Below are 16,448 nucleotides of genomic sequence, written 5' to 3'. Positions count from 1 at the left end.
AACTTATAAATAAATTTTCAGCAAGACATAGGGTCTTATTTTAAGTAAACAATTCCTTAGCATTGATGAAAAAGTGCTAGTTCCATTGCCAGATTATTTATGTTATAGGAAAAATGTCTTGTTATAAGTGAAATAATAATAAGCTAAAACTTTTTCATCAATATTAAAGAATTAGCTCCTTTAACTTGCTGAATAGTTAAGTTCAGTCTTATTTCAAGTATGCTAAATATTTGAACTAATCAAGACCAAAATTACTTGGTAAGATTTTATGTTTTTTCAGTGTAGTTACTCTAAATTAGCTGATACTCAAACATCAAAATTAAAATCTCTTTTTTTACTTTGAGTGTTTCATAAATATTAAGGAATTATTTATCTAAAACAAGCTTCCATATCTTGCTGAGAAGTTTTGTAGTTTTGTCTTATTTCAAGAGCACTAGAAACTAGACCATAATGCTTGGTAAAAGTTTGTATTTTTGCAACGTAGAAATCCAAATGGAAGTACAAATACATGCAAAGTTTTTCATAATAGTGCTTCTTCTTTGTTTTGTCCCTTCAGGGCATTTTCTTCTTCTGAGTCCATCTGATGCAGAGAAATGTGAGCACCAAATAATAAGTCCGGTCTTGCCTGGGAGCAACAGACAATGCATTCTGCAGGTTGCTCTCTATGAATCCGGTCCGACTTTGGGCAACCTGACAGTCTCGATCAAACCTCTTCTGTCAGATTTGATCGTTCACTCTGAGGTTCTCAACCAGAGGAGACCAGACACCCACAGGTAGCCATGAACAAGTCTGTCTTTGTCTCAGTAATGTTGTTCTGAGCTCATTAGTTTGTTTTGTGCTTCTCTAGTAAAATAAAAGTAAACAACGCCCAGATTCAGACAATGAAAGGTGACATTCCTCCAGAGAGAGCAAGGTCAACAGATGCTAGCAGAGCTAAGAAAATGAAGATTTAATTTGAGGCAGAACTGCGTATTGTGGAACAACAGACAGACCCTTGAGTATTGTTTGGAAACCATGGGCAGGTATTTCCTATTGATGTGATGCTGTAGTGCAGCCATTTTTAGACCAGCTAAAAGCATTTATGTCTCTGGATGTGGGCCGGAGATTTATTTAGATGTAATTGGTGAGGACAGAAGAGAGGATGGATGGGCATGTACAGTAAGTCGGTACGCTGGCTTTATTAATATCTCTGCGGTAATGGACTTTGCAATTTCATTATGAAGCACACACACACACCCCCACACACAGCGTTTCCATTTATTCAGCTCGTCATTCATGTCGTACAGAAGTGAGCAGACGTCGCTTACTGAAACTTTTTAAACGTATGTTATTTCACAGAATTTGAGGTAAATGGAAAAATGTAAGGAAATCAGGCAAAATCTCAATTTCCAGAAACCTGAAGGTGCCTCTTTCATTTGCTCAAATAGGTCAATATTTCCAGACATCATATTGTTCATGAATGAAATGAACAAAATAAAAAGACACTGACATGGGCTGAAATGGCACTCAAAGAGGAAGAAGCTGTCACTCAAAAAGCAACATTAAAAACCAGTTTACAATTTAAAAATGCACTCAGGGTCAAAAATCTTGAAGTTTTTGCTCATGGTAATCAGTGTTGCATTTGGTGGAAAAAGCTTCACACAAGGTACAGTGGTGACAGCATCATGTTGTGGATGTTTTGATCTTGTTGATTTAATCTTTTCCTTGTATTAGACCATTTGTAATTATCATTTTTTGAGTTTTAAAATTATTTCCTTTGAGTAACTTTTCTTTTTTTCCTGTTTGTTAGTTTCAGGGTTTTCCTTTTGTTTATATTTCCTCCGTTCCTCAGCGCAGCTGCTGCTCATCTCCTAATTTCCCTCTGCCAGCTCTCTTCCCCAGGTGCCTCCACTCACCTGTGATTAGCTCTTCTGGTTCCCATGTCATTCTCCACTTCTTCCATTCTCTAACTGTTAAAACACAATTTTACCAAATTTTTCTGGTCTAGTTTTTGTGCAAATACACTTGAAATAAGAGAAAACTAACTTACAAGTAACTTTTCAACAAGACACAAGCTTGTTTTAAGTCAATAACTCTTTAATATTTATGAAAAAGTACTGGTTATATTGGCAGATTATTTCAATTGTAACATGGGAAAATTGTCTTGTTATAAGTGAAAACAATCTGCCAGTTCAAGAAGAACATTTTTATAAATATTAAAGATTTATTTAAGCTCCTATATCTTGCTGAGAAGTAACTTGTAAGTTGATTTTGTCTTATTGAAAGTTTCTTAAGATATTTGCACTAGAAACTAGACAATACTTGGTAATATTTTGTTTTTTTGCAGTGTAGCTTCCTTTTTGCATTGTTCTCTACGGGTTTTTTTTTTAGCATTATTCTGACAGTTTCCCAGTTCTTGCTCCATGTCTGTTTATTAAAGACTCCAGCAAACTATTGAGAAAACCTCTAAGAAAGGTTACTCTTCTGTCATTTGTCTGTCATTATTCTGTCACGTAATAAATGTGACAGAATTATTTATTATAATAATTTCATTTATTATAAATTACAAACATTTATAATAAATGTTCGTAATCCAAACTGATTGAAAACAGGACAATAAAAAAATCTTAGGTGTATTTTTATGTTTTCAACTTTAAGTACAGAAGTTTCCAGAAATGAATGACTAAAAAGCTTTCATTGTTATCCTTTGACCAGGAATGAATGGCAGGTTTATAAAGCTGTGATTGGTCAGATGGATGAACCGATTCAAGTGACCCTGCTCTACACTTCCTGTTTGGGTGAAGGTGAAGTCACTGTGGCTTTGGACTCTCTGGATTTCATCGACTGTGGCTCAGGTGAGTTGTGCTTATTCTGCAGCTCAGTTTTTTTTGTTGTTTTTTTTGTTCAAAATGTTTAATAATTTCATTATAGTTTTCTTTTTCCAGCTTATTTAAACCCCCAGTTTAGATCTGGCAAAATACTTGCCACATTCTCTAAAAACAGTTATAGCAGCTTAATTTAATGGTTCAAACTGCAAATATACATTATTATGCATCAATTAATTATTTATTTATTATTATATATCAATTATTTTCACTGTTTAAAGGCCGGGAAATGTACATCTATAGAAGAAAAAACGAAGAGCCCACTGCCCCCATTGAAAACCTCATAGTTATTCCACCAAATATTGATTTCTGAACTCTTCCTGAGTTAAAACATTTGTATTGTTGTTTCTAAATGAATATAAACTTGTTTTCTTTGCACTGATGTCTGAAAGCACTGCATCTTTTTTGTTATTTTGACCATTTCTCATTTTCTGCAAATAAATACTAAATTTTTGCTTTGAATTTCGGAGACATTTTGTCAGTAGTTCATAGAATAAAAGAACAATGTTCATTTCACTCAAACATAAGCCGATAAAAAGTAAAATCAGAGAAACTGATCATTTTAAGTGGTCTCTTAATTTTTTCCAGACCTGTAACTGGAAATATTGGTTATTGGCTCAAATTTTCAAATAATTGTGTCCCTACAAACAAGATTTCTGAAATTTCTTCTTCAACATAAATTTTTGCTAAATCTTTTTGCTTTTTTTGTCTCTCTACACTGCAAAAACAGAATCTTACCAACTGCTTTTGGTCTAGTTTCTATTGCAAATATGTTTGCAATAGAAACTACAGCCGTAAATGCTAATGCATAGCATTTAAGTTGTTTTTCCACTGTTAGCACATTGAGCATGATACAGGAAGGTGATTAACAGCACTAAGTCCCGCCTCCTGGCTCTGATTGGTTGTTTTTGACTGGAAGTTGTGCATTTTTGCAGACCGCAATATTAGCACTGGGATTATTTGCCTCATACCATACTGTCACAACATGGTGACAGTCTTAATAAATATATATAAAAAACATTTTTAAATAAAAGTTACATGATGTAGCTTTAAGTCTATTCATCTAGTGTGAAGAACTAACACCTCATGCAACCCTTTGACCTATGCAAACACTCATCGGCTCTTTTCCAGCTTAAAATTTAATAAAATATGGTCAAATATAATCTTAGTGGTGAGTTTTAGCGCTTGTATTTTAGATCACATTTACCGACTGAAAGTTTTCCTTGTTTGTCCTGAAAGTTGAGTAATCATGGAGTTGTTGTGTGACTGCAGGTGATGAGGCCATGGACCAGAATCTCATGTGTGGAAAATCTTTCCACTGCGTAAACTCGGACGTTTGCATCAATCAGAGCCAAGTGTGTAACTTCCACACCGACTGTCCACTAGGAGAAGACGAGGGGTTGATCTGTGGTGAGCGCCACTTTCTGACTCTCTATGCCTCAACAGCTTTTGCAAGACTTATCCTGAGAGTTTCCAAACAAAACAAAGATTTTCATTTAAATCAGGGGTGTCCAAACTGCGGGCCGGGGGCCATATGTGGCCCCTGAACTGATTCTTTTGTTGCCGCCAACTACAATTCAAAGATTACAGAGATTCAGCCTGCCAAGCAAAGCTGTTTGACACCAATTAATTGTTTTTATTAGTGTAAAATTATTGCAAACAAATTCAAATCTTGTTTTTTTTTTTTTTTGTAACCCCTCCAGGGGGTCTTTTTGTGGGCTCTAGTGTCCCTTTTCATGAAGTAGGCTGACAGGAAAGGGGGAGGGAGAAGGGGGAAGACATGCGGTAAATGTCGCCGGGTCCGGGAGTCGAACCCGCGACAGCCGCGTCGAGGACTTGAGGCCTCCAAATGTGGGTCGCGCTAACCCCTACGCCACCACGGCACGCCCTCAAATCTTGTTTTGTTAGAAAAATTTTGTTGAAATACAAAGTATTTATATTTTAATAACCTTTCCCTATAAATTCATTGCAAGTAGTAACTAATTTATTTAGTGACTATTACTCAAAAGCAAACTTTGGTCCACCCAAATCTGCTTTTAATTAATTAAATCTGACTAAATACACCAAACATAATCCAAAAAGTGACCCAAATCCTGCTCTTATGGCTGAATTTCTTTTTCTTTTTGTTTTCTTCCCCCAGATTTTGTTGGCATCCAACAAAATCTGCAAATTGGTTGCCTATGTTTTAATAAGACAAACATGTAAAATCCTTTTTTAAAATTTTGGCTATACACAATAATATGACAGATGTACACACTTCATTCTTTAAAAAACATCTACCGTATTTTCCGCACTATAAGGCGCACCTAAAAACCTTCAATTTTCTCAAAAGCCGACAGTGCGCCTTATAATCCGGTGCGCCTTATATATGGACCAATATTGAGCCACAACAGGTCTCGCAACTACGGTAAGCAGACGCCGACTTCATTTTCCCCGTAGAAGAAGAAACGGGGGAAAAGCAGATGCCGACTTCATTTCCCCCGTAGAAGAAGAAGCGCGCGGTGCACGCTGGGTTTTCTGTAAAGACCCCAAAATGGCTCCTTATTAAGAGACACGCTTACGACGCAGAGTTTAAGCTCAAGGCGATCAGTCACGCAGTAGAACACGGGAATAGAGCAGCAGCCAGAGAATTTAACATGAACGAATCAATGGTGCGGAAGTGGATATATATTGTGATTGCACTAACGTTTGATTTACCGTAACATTATCAGACCTTGCTGTTGTTAAAAGATAAACTGTGTCACGAAAATACCACGTCACTGACTTTACCTCGGGGAAAATAATAAAACAGCTGTTTATTCATTTTGGGAATGAACGGAGACCGGGGTTCAATTCCCCGACGGGGAGTGAAGTTTGTTTCAGGTCCCTCTTGAAAATTAGATCTAGATCTCAACGGGGTTTACCTGATTAAATAAAGGAATGTTGCTGAAATGTGCTACACAGATCAATTTGATTGATTGGTACATAAGTTATTTGTGATTTTCAATTGTTTTAGAAATTAGATTTCCACCATGTGACAGGAAGTTTGAACACCAGATTTAAACGGATCCTAAGTCTTGAAATACTGCATACAGCTTCTTTCTTACAAAATCACAAAAAGTATTTTATGTGTAGTTCTAGTGCATATACCTTGGTAGACTAGAAATAAGAGAAAACTAACTTATAGTCAACAAAAAATAGGAGCTCATTTTATGTCAATAATTCCTTAATATTGGTGAAAAATACTATTAAGGAGATTATTTTATTTAAAGGACATTTTTCCCTTGTCAGTGAAATAATCTGCCAATGGAACAAGTACTTTTTCATCAATTTTAAAAAATGTACTTTAAACAACCTGCTGCATCTTGCTGAAAAGCTACTTGTAAGTTAACTTTACCTTATTTCAATTATACTAAGATATTTGCACTAGAAACTAGGCTAAAACACTCAACACATAAATTTTTCTCTATACATATTTATATTTATATTTATACACAATATCTATATCTCTTTGCTATAACCCCTTATAGTCCATACATACATAGTCTTGTACATCTGTAAATAAATATTTATATCTCGTAGAGCACTTCTGGATAGATGCAAACTACATCTCATTGCTTGTACTTGTGACAGTGCAATGACAATAAAGTTGAATTCTATTCTAAATGTCTTCTTAAGTTAAAGTCCTTGTTTGTGCATACAATCTTGGCAAATAAAGCTAATTATGATTAGTTAGCATTCCCTAATATTAAGATATTGAACTCCTAGTAAATAAAGGAAGAGTTTCAAAACAACTTTCCTAAAGATTCATTGCTACTTTTTACGTCCTGCTCAGAAATATACCAAGTCTTAAATCTGAAAACATCAATCATGACGTGCAAAGAAACCTCTTTACCCTGCTGCGACTCAAAAGACAGCAATGAAGTCAAAGCACTCAGAGCTACTTGAGTTGTTTGTCCCAGAGGGAAGGAGCTGGGTCACAGTGCTGTGGCAAGCCTTTCACAGGGCCCACAAATTTATTTTACTTCCTGCTTTTCATTACTGACTCTATGCCACCTTTTCCAGGTGAAATGGGAAGTAAAGGGTTTGTTTTGTTGATTTTATTTTAAGGTAAATCAAAAGAGAATATTTTTTCCTCATAGTAAGAAAAGTAAATCCTCAAGATTCAGCAGGCAACAGAAAGATAAGATGTTGAGTAGCTAATTTCGTACCAAATATTTTTCTATTTTTTTCTATTATTTAACATTGATATGTTTTCTGTTTAAAATATTTGCTAATTTGATTATTTCTATAGCCGAGGGTTGCACCAATTTATCAGTTCCGATTTCCTTAATTTGGGTAGATCGGTGATTGGCCGATGTTTACATGTGAAGCTGATCTTACCCACCAATTTTATCTACCTTGACAAAGCTCTAAAAATCAACCACTGTCTTCTTTTGCTCTCCTGTCAAAAAGGTTTGACTGATAGACCGGCCAACCAGGTTAATTATAATATATATATATATATATATATTTATTTTTTTTTTTTATTATTATTTCTTGTTATATTGAGCAACATTTCAAACAGAAAAAAAAATCGGTATTGGCCAAAATCTGAATCAGCAGGTCAGGCTTTTTAAAAGATCTGTAATCAGCTGGAAAACTGCAATCGATGCACCCCTACTATACCCTAAGCTTGTTGAATATCCCATCTATACCCACACCTGCAGAGGTCAAAGGGTACGCAAGAATAAATTAGAAATAACCTTTATTATTCCTCAAGGAGAAATTCAAGTGTGTCAGCAGCAAAGTGAAGGAAATGCCAAAGCATGTGGATTCACACAAATGTAAAAATATAAAAATACTCTGTGAAAAGACAGTAAAGGCAAATTAACAGCATAAAAATGACATTGTGATGTTCATAAAAATATCATACTGAGATTCAAGAAAATGTCCAGCCGAGAAGAGAATACATTAGAACAATTGACAGCGTGAGCATGAATATTAAGAGTATAAAAACTTGATTTAAAATTTTAAGTGAGTTAATTACAGGGTTTGTAATTCTTAATCAAAATTAATTGCATTAACTGAAAACCATTTCTTGACAAAATAAGCATTTATAATTTAAAACCCCTTTTTGCTTCTGAAATACTGAATAGACACATGAGCTGAGCAACAAATATAATTGTTTTTAACCTGTTTAAGTTAATAAAATTTTAACAGAACACCATATATTTGAATCAAAAAAGCTTTTTACTGCAAAATTATTGAATGAATAGACATGTGAGCTCAACAACAAATATAGTTTCAGATTGGTGCAAAGTTTTCAGTTTTTGAATGTTGACAATCCATTTTAACTTCATTTAAAATTATTTATTTAGAAATGTGGATTAATGTGTGAACACTGTTGTCATTAGCGCTGGACGTTTGCGCTGCTACAACATGGTTAGCATTGGGATGCTATTTTAGGCTTAAATAGCTTCGCTAATATGCTAGCTCCTTTTAGCAAAACATGAACACAACAATAGTCTTTTCCAGCGTCCCTTCAGATTGTTTTTGAAGCAATAATTAACCCGAGTGGCCCAAAAAAAGGCTTTTTCATCCACGGCTTTGCGGACGTAGCTTGTCCGTCAGATTTACTGGCGTACCAGAAACACGCAACAAAGGTTCCAGCTTTGGAAAAGACAACAATTAACTACTTCTAAAATTGAAATCTATGTAATTAATCTGCTGATATTAATCCCACCCATATTTACAAGATTACTGGACTCACTTCTCTGTTTTGATTGTGGACCAAACGCCCCTGATGTTTCTGATGAGCAAAGATCAGCATTACTCCTTTAGGTTGTGCACCGATAATAATATAATGATCCCAGATGGCTGATGCAAATGCTTTGGTCTCCATTTAAAATGGAAACTCCCTCTACTTCCTTATCTCTCCCAGAGTTATACCCATACATGTCTCACATAAAACTTTATTTTAAGTGACCATAATTTGGGAAAAGTACAGATTGTGCCTGTGAATTCATTTCAGGTGAAATTTCAAGCAACAGGGTTCCTTTCAAACAAGATTCAGGGCAAATTAAATTTAATTTTTATAAAATGGAAAGTGTTATTTGTTTGTTTAAAATGGACTATGCTGTTTAAGATGAGCGCTTCAGTCTGTTTTACTAAATTCAGCTGCAGCTCTTGACAAGTTGCTGCTGAAAAACAAGATTAAAACATGAATCACATGATTGTTAAGTTACAAAACCCTGAAAAATAATGCAATGTCATGTACCCCTTATGTGAATTTAAGTTCTTTCTTTGTATGTGTTTGTTTTTTTAGATTGAATGCTTATTTTATTACAGTTACCCTTTGTTTTAGCCTGCACCATCTGGCAAACAAACAATGGCAGCCAGCCTTGTCTGTAATTGTGTCATTCAAATCGTTCATCAATGCAGTGTCGTTTTTCTGCAAAAAACAATAAATGAAATAATGACAAAACATGCAAGACAGAAAATTAAAAACACATGGTGAATATGCAGCAGTTGCTAATCTACATGTAATCACTGGTTTCATTATTTATCAATAATCGTTTTATTAATTTAGCTGCCTGTTACATTTAATTACTGTATGTGAGGTCTGGCAGTTTCCTATATTTAATTTTTTTTTCATGACTTGCAAGTTGAAAATAAAGCCAAAAACTTGTAAATATTTCACCTGCCCAACAGCAAACTAAGTTTACCATATTTCAATTAAACAAAAATAGTCAAACTGTTTTGTAGGAAAGGGTTTTTTTAACTCATCATAGAGCCAAAACTTAAAAAATGTATTTTTTTTTTTTTTTATTGAAAGAAAGGCCTTTGGCTTGATAAAAACTGTTTTGCCTTGTTACAAAAATAAAGTTTGTTTTCAGCACTAATTACAAGATTTAGGTTACTCTTTCTTCAGAAATTCTGGCTGTGATTAACCAAGTTTCATTAATCAAGTGCACAAAATTTGTAGGATTCTTTAATTGCTGTCAGGAGCCTCAAAACTCAATAAAGGAGCTGAAAACAGCCATGTGGCTGTACTTTGGACAGCCCTGTAATGAAATACTAAATGTGTTTTTTGCTTATTAATAAGACAACAAAAATTTAACAATTTTTTCTCTAGAGCTGACTTGAGTGCATCCATCCATTTAAAAAAACACCTTTCCATTCTGTTCTTGTTGACAAAAAAATGTGATACATAACATTTCAGAAAATTTTACAATAAAATAAAAGTTTGTCAATATTCTACTAACGTCAAAACATTTCACAATTGTGGTGTTTCCATTAAATAAAAAATGCAATTAAATTCAAGCGTGGATCAGTTTATTCGCCCGATAAGTCATTAAAAACCAGACGACTTCCTGTCATCATCTTCTTCGTGGGTTTTGCCAGTGGCAACATCCGGTTGTTGATCATGTGACTCGTGTGATGTGAATAAAGTATTTCTGTTGCAGTTTTGCAAAATAAACCAATTTCGAAACCATTATCCGAGCCCTAAAACGTTTTGCCCTGTTTTCATTAAGCAAATGTATTTTCAAAATGTTAAATTGTGCAAATATAAGGAATTATATGGTCAATGGAAATGCAACTACAGCTCTGGAAAAAACTAAGAGACCACTTAAAATTATCAGTTTCTCTGATTTTGCTCTTTATAGGTTTATGTTTTAGTAAAATGAACATTATTTTTTTATTCTATGAACTACTGACAGCATGTCTCTGAAATTCAAAACAGAAATTTAGTATTTATTTGCAGAAAATGAAAAATGGTCAAAATAACAAAAAATATGCAGTGTTTACAGACCTCAAATAATGCAAAGAAAACAAGTTAATATTCATTTAGAAACAACAATACTAATGTTTTAACCCAGGCAGAGTTCAGAAATCAATATTTCATGGAATAACCAGGAGGGTTCAGTGCAGTGGGCTCTTAGTTTTTTCCAGAGATGTGTTGTTTATTTTCTTTAATAAGGCAAACATTCAAGATTTTTTTATATCTTGGATTTGCAGCTATTAATAAATGACTCTTCTACAGAAAAATATTCCATGGTTTATTGTCAAGCAGGTAAAAATAAGAATATTATCCAATTAAAATGTTTTCGTGTTTAATTAGTTGCTGCAATACTTCATCTTGATTATTTAGTTTTGCCTGTCTGGCAAAAAGTCCTACTTAGATTTAGTTGCTTTAGTATAACTGTATCTTGTGCTGTAGATGTTCTGTGCAGATGTGTTCAGCGTCTCGGTGAAATATAATAACCTGCTTCCCTGGCAGACGCTCTTCCCTTTGGCTCGTACTGCTCGTTTGAGTCGGATTCATGCGGTTGGTCCGGGTCCAGTCAGCACTCGGGATGGAGGAGAGTCGCTGGAGATGAACTTCTGCAGAAACAAGACATGCAGGGCGTCACTCTCCAGCGCACACCAGGTGTGTGTGTGTGTGTGTGTGTGTTCTGCGTATGTGATATACAGCCTGATTTTAGGAGTACTCCTCTGGTGCCTCTGCTATTAAAATGAATCATTGCACTGAGGAAATCAGTCAAAAATGACCCAATTTTCTCTGCACCGTTCATTCCTCTTTTTGTCAGAAGACAATACATTTCTTTGACAAGTTTTAACTATTTTTAAGGATTTATCTAACGCTTAACTCAAGCTGCAAGGTACAGGTTTACTAAAAGAGGACAAACTTTTTTTTTTGCATTTCATATTCATGTCTATTTAGAAGCATTAATATACCTGTTAAAAATAATAACAGCAATAATTAAATAAGTAATTCATTCTGGGTAACCCTTGACTCTTACTTTTTTTGGTGATTGTTTATTGTCAACACTGCAAAAGCACAAAATCTTAACCAAGTATTTTTTTGGTCTAATTTCTAGTGCAAATATCTTAATACACTTGAAATAAGACAAACTAACTTAAAAGTAACTTTTCAGCAAGATATAGAGGCTTGTCTTAAGTAAATAATTCCTTATTATTGAAGAAAAAGTGCTTGTTCCACTGGCAGACAAGTTAACTTATAACATGGGAAGTTGTAAGTGATATAATCTGCCAATAGAACAAGTACATTTTCATCAAAAATAAGGAATTATTTTCTTAAAACAAGCCTCTATATCTTGCTTAAAACTACTTTTAAGTTAGTTTGTCTTATTTCAAGATATTTGCACTATAAATTAGTCCAAAAATACTTGGCAAGATGTTGTGTTTTTGCAGTGTTTGTATTTTCTGATTGAACTGTGCAGCACTTTCGTTGCCTTTTGCTTTTAAATAATTTAAGCAAATGAATGAATAAATGGTAACAATTCCACATTGTGACATTTTGTTGTATGTCTGCAGGACACTTCTTGTACCTGCAGGTTAGAGAGAGTAGTTCCTTTAAAGAAGCGTCCTTTCAGAGCTCCTTCTTCCCTCCGCCGATCTCTACTTCTGCATGCCAGGTCAGCACATCCAAACACTTGTAAAGTCATCCATTTACAGACATTTATTTTCTGTTTCTTTTGTTATTGTAAGTCATTTCTGAAACACCTTCTGGTTGTGGTTGTGCAGATGCGTTTCTCTCTCTACTTGTACGGATCGTTTAACGGCTCGTTGCAAGTTGCCAATGAGGAAAACGGGACCGGTTATACGCCTCTTATCTGGGAGAGACAAGGCCAGTCAACGGATGACTGGGAAGCAGTTGCACTGGAAGTGACTGACCTCAATCATGGGTATGTAGAAAAATAACAAAGTATTTAGTCACTCACCAAATCATTAAATTCAGGTGTTCAAGTCCCGCCATCCGTCTTGATGCTAAATTTAAATTCTTTTTTGCTAAAATCCAATTATGATTTTTTTTGTGTTCTATGTCTGAAATAACCTGCATTTTCAGCAGGTTAACAGTGCACTGTTTATGGAAGTAATGATGGATGGAGACATTTATGTATCCAGGGTTTCCCACAGAAAACTTGCTAAGCCCGGTACTTGGGACATTAGGACAGTTATCCAGCCGGCTGCCATGTTTTTGAGTTAAAAATGTTTAAAGTTGACAGAAAATGTTAAAATATTACTTGGTAGTTATGCATTTTTGGAAGATTAATACCTAAGAACCAACTATAAAGTCTTTAAAAAAGACAATAATTTAATAAAACCTAAGATAAATGAACAATGCCAAGCCTGGCTTATAATACACTGAAGAAGACCCTGGTATTAATAATTAATATTTATTCAGTCGATTGAGAGCCTACTGTATCGCCGCCACAAGATCATAACAAGAAGAAGAAAGCTAATAGAAATAAATCACATCTAATAGAAATGTTGGATTTTTTTTGTGGATTATTGACTGAAATTCTGTCTGGAATTCTGTTTTGTTCTGTTTTCAGAGCATCAAAGGGACATATTATGCCAAATTCACATTTTATATGTTTTTATACTTTCATTTGGGTCTCGACTGCTTCTAAAAACGGTTCTAAAAAAGTGTTTAAAAACACCCAACCAGATGTTTGTTTTTTTTTACTTTTTGATAAGCCGTTTCATAAACCTCCCAATTATTAAGTCATATTCGATGGACACTGCCCGTTACCCAGCAAATCTAGCTGAGCCCAGAACCGTTACCTAGCAACCCAAGCCAACCTCCAATATGTTTGGTCAGCTGGTTTACAGCTGTATGTGCTGTACAATGGCTGCTGGAAAAAAAGTGTTTTGTTGTTGACCTACCATTCAGAAACTACTTTCTTCATTCTCGTCTGTTGTGCAGGAGGCTCCACTTGTGCTTTTCAAAGATGTGAGGTTGTATGACCTCACATCTTTGTGAGGTCATACAAAGACCTCACAAGGGCTGCTGGGCCCTTTTCTTGTGCCCAGCAGCTTATTTGTATAAGTAAAGTGACATGAGGCCCTAAAACAACTGTGAAGTACTAAAGTCTCATTATCTAAGAATAATTTTGTGTAAAAAATGTAAAGAAAATGTTTTGTATCGCCCATAGACTTATCCTAACCTGTTCAAGGAAGCATTAAAGGTCAACTTTAAGCTTTTTTGCATAAAAAACAGAGAAAAACTTTAATCTTTTGATGCTCAAAGCTTGTAGAGACAACGTCTCTGGTAGTTGTTTTTTTTTCAACCTGTATAAAAAGAACCACAGACAACGTTACTTAGTTTTCAACCAAACTCTTGCAAGAGGGAAGGCACAGAGAATCAACTCCTACGAGCCGATCACCGTACGTTCTGCCATCCTGCTGCAGGAGCTTGTCTTTTATTAGCAGGGAAGGGAGTGAATGGAATGTGGGAGAGGGATCTTAACAGGGGGAGGAATATCCTGATAACAAGGAGGGGGGAACACAGAAACTAAATTCTACACAGACAGTTTTACAAGTAAGGAGTATCTCAGGAAGATCTCCTAAAGAAGATTAAGACACCACCTGCAAAAACATGCTCGAAGTTAAAGGAAAGGTTAGTTATGTCTTACACACAGTTTATCAAGTTCCTTTTCTCTAGGGTTAGAACACTAAACCTTTCAATTAAAAACAGCCTAGTAATATAAACTACTAATGTAAGAATGATAACACAATATAATCATTCTAACAGTCTCATTTTCCCACCACTTGTCAGCCGCAGACACTGTTCTGAACTGTCACACAATCATAATAAAACAAAGCAAAGTACTAGGGATCTGACAAATGTCATCTGTTTCTGTTTTCTGGTCTGTCATTGCTCATGTTACAATTATTCCTTTGTAAGAGCTTCTATTGTTTTCTGATTTCTGCTTTCCTTCAGGTTCCACATCCACATCAAAGCCGCGTGGGGACGAAACTCCAACGCTGACCTCGCGTTTGATAACATCGCCATCGGCGCGGCCTGCTTCAAAACAGGTAGGCGTAAACACGCCGCCGTTGTCATGACAGGGTTGTGCAAAGCATAAACTTTCAGAAATGATAAATGTGCTTCATAAAGTCAATGTGATGTGTTAAGTCTCCAGTTTGACGCCTTGTTTTAATGATTGACTGTGACACCAGCGCTAAAATGATTTTCTACGAATCGTTCACCACATTATGACAACAGTGTGTGCTAGCATTCCTCGCTCTGAGTTTTTGCACTCTGGGTTTAAATTCCCACACTTACAAAACCTTTTTATGCTCAGCTGTGAAGGGGCTGCTGTTGCTTATGCATAATTTAAGAGAACTGCAGATAAAAACCTTTAAAAAGGGACAACTGTATATATGACACCAGAAAATAAAAGTCATTATTTTCCTCAGTAAGCATTTGCAGAGTTGGGTAATAACATTAACTTAGTTACATTTACTTGAGTAATTTTTTAGGGGAAAAATTACTATTTTTACTACACTGTACTTTTTATTTTACTTGAGTAATTTTATTTTTGAAGTTTTGCTACTCTCCCCTGAGTAAAATTTCTGCATTATCTGTTAAAGTTTAATAAGTTTCACATTGAAAGAAACTCATTTGGAAAGATTTGTTAATTCGTAACTGTTATTTATATGAATTACTTTCTCTAAAATGACTAAATTTACACTTAACTTTATATTTTGGTCTTTCTGATGTAATTTTTAAATATTAAATGATTGTTTTGATCAGTTATTCAGTACTTGAGTAGACTTTTTACTTTTACTTGAGTAAAAATATGTTGAAGTAGTGCTACTCTTACTCAAATTCAGATTTTGGGAACTCTACCACCTCTGAGTAAATCTGAATATTGCTAAATTGAACATTTTTGCTGCTCTGTGCTTGACAACACTGTGTTTTTGTATCTGAAGCCCTTGTTTTCCTAATCGAATTTAAAAACACACAAACATTCCCACTACTAAGTGGGCAGATTTCTAAGCCGGCATGCAAAAGCAGACCGGAGGACAATTAAACACCCATCCATGTTGTTTTCCTGCTCAGAAAGACTCAGAAAATATCTCTTCTTCATCTTTCATCAGATCTCAACTCGCTGCAGCAAATTGACTTTGATTTCCTGAGTCCGCTTCCTGAGCCGTCGGTCACAGGTATGTACAGGAAAGACCTGGGTCAGGTGTGTCGTACTCATTTTCGTTTTGGGCCAAATCAAGAACATGAATGCTCTTAAAGGGCCGGTGATGCCAGAATGTGGTGATAAAACCTGTTCACAAACTGTTAATATGTCAGTGAATTCTTAAAATTAAATAATATTATTGAACATCTTTTCAGTCCCTCCAGGATTTTGTGGTACTAATAATAAATGCTACTTTTTATTTACTCGCATATAAATCATGGATTATAACCTGACATCAATTAAAGCTGAGGCAGCTTTTTAGTACAAGTAAGAAAGTTTTTCACAATTTCTGTGAAAAGTCTGCAATAAACTCCCAATAATGTATTAGCACAAAAAAATGCAGGCATTTGGGTGATTTTGCGTGGATTTCCACAATAATTCTCAAGAAACTGGAGGGATTGATTGATATAATTTGGCAGTAAACAGATAAAAACTGCATTGATTTGAATGATAACATGATATTTAATCACACTTGGTGTTTAGTCTAGACTCTAAAGGGCCACATTAAAAGCTAGGATGAACCGGATTTGGCCCCCGGGCCTTAAGTTTGACACATGTGACCTGGAGAATTCACAAAATCTAACATTTTAGCTTGAATATTGAATAACACATACAG

At 35.1% G+C, this 16,448-nt stretch overlaps 1 protein-coding gene across 1 annotated transcript in view; it reads left to right on the top strand.

The window, feature by feature from the left end:
* Positions 1 to 666: 666 nt before the first annotated feature.
* Positions 667 to 16,448, top strand: part of LOC116709588 (leukocyte tyrosine kinase receptor-like) — a 42,974-nt gene continuing 27,192 nt past the window's right edge. Inside the window, exons 1-7 of the mRNA XM_032548224.1 lie at positions 667 to 773; positions 2,695 to 2,834; positions 11,107 to 11,256; positions 12,165 to 12,265; positions 12,375 to 12,535; positions 14,578 to 14,672; positions 15,741 to 15,806. Of these exons, the coding sequence (XP_032404115.1) occupies positions 2,732 to 2,834; positions 11,107 to 11,256; positions 12,165 to 12,265; positions 12,375 to 12,535; positions 14,578 to 14,672; positions 15,741 to 15,806 (676 nt within the window). The 5' untranslated portion in view covers positions 667 to 773; positions 2,695 to 2,731. The remainder of the gene's footprint in view (positions 774 to 2,694; positions 2,835 to 11,106; positions 11,257 to 12,164; positions 12,266 to 12,374; positions 12,536 to 14,577; positions 14,673 to 15,740; positions 15,807 to 16,448) is intronic.

This window comes from Xiphophorus hellerii, chromosome 19, assembly GCF_003331165.1.
Source record: "Xiphophorus hellerii strain 12219 chromosome 19, Xiphophorus_hellerii-4.1, whole genome shotgun sequence".
Classification (NCBI taxonomy): Eukaryota; Metazoa; Chordata; class Actinopteri; order Cyprinodontiformes; family Poeciliidae; genus Xiphophorus; species Xiphophorus hellerii.
This window is presented reverse-complemented; position numbering and strand designations above follow the sequence as displayed.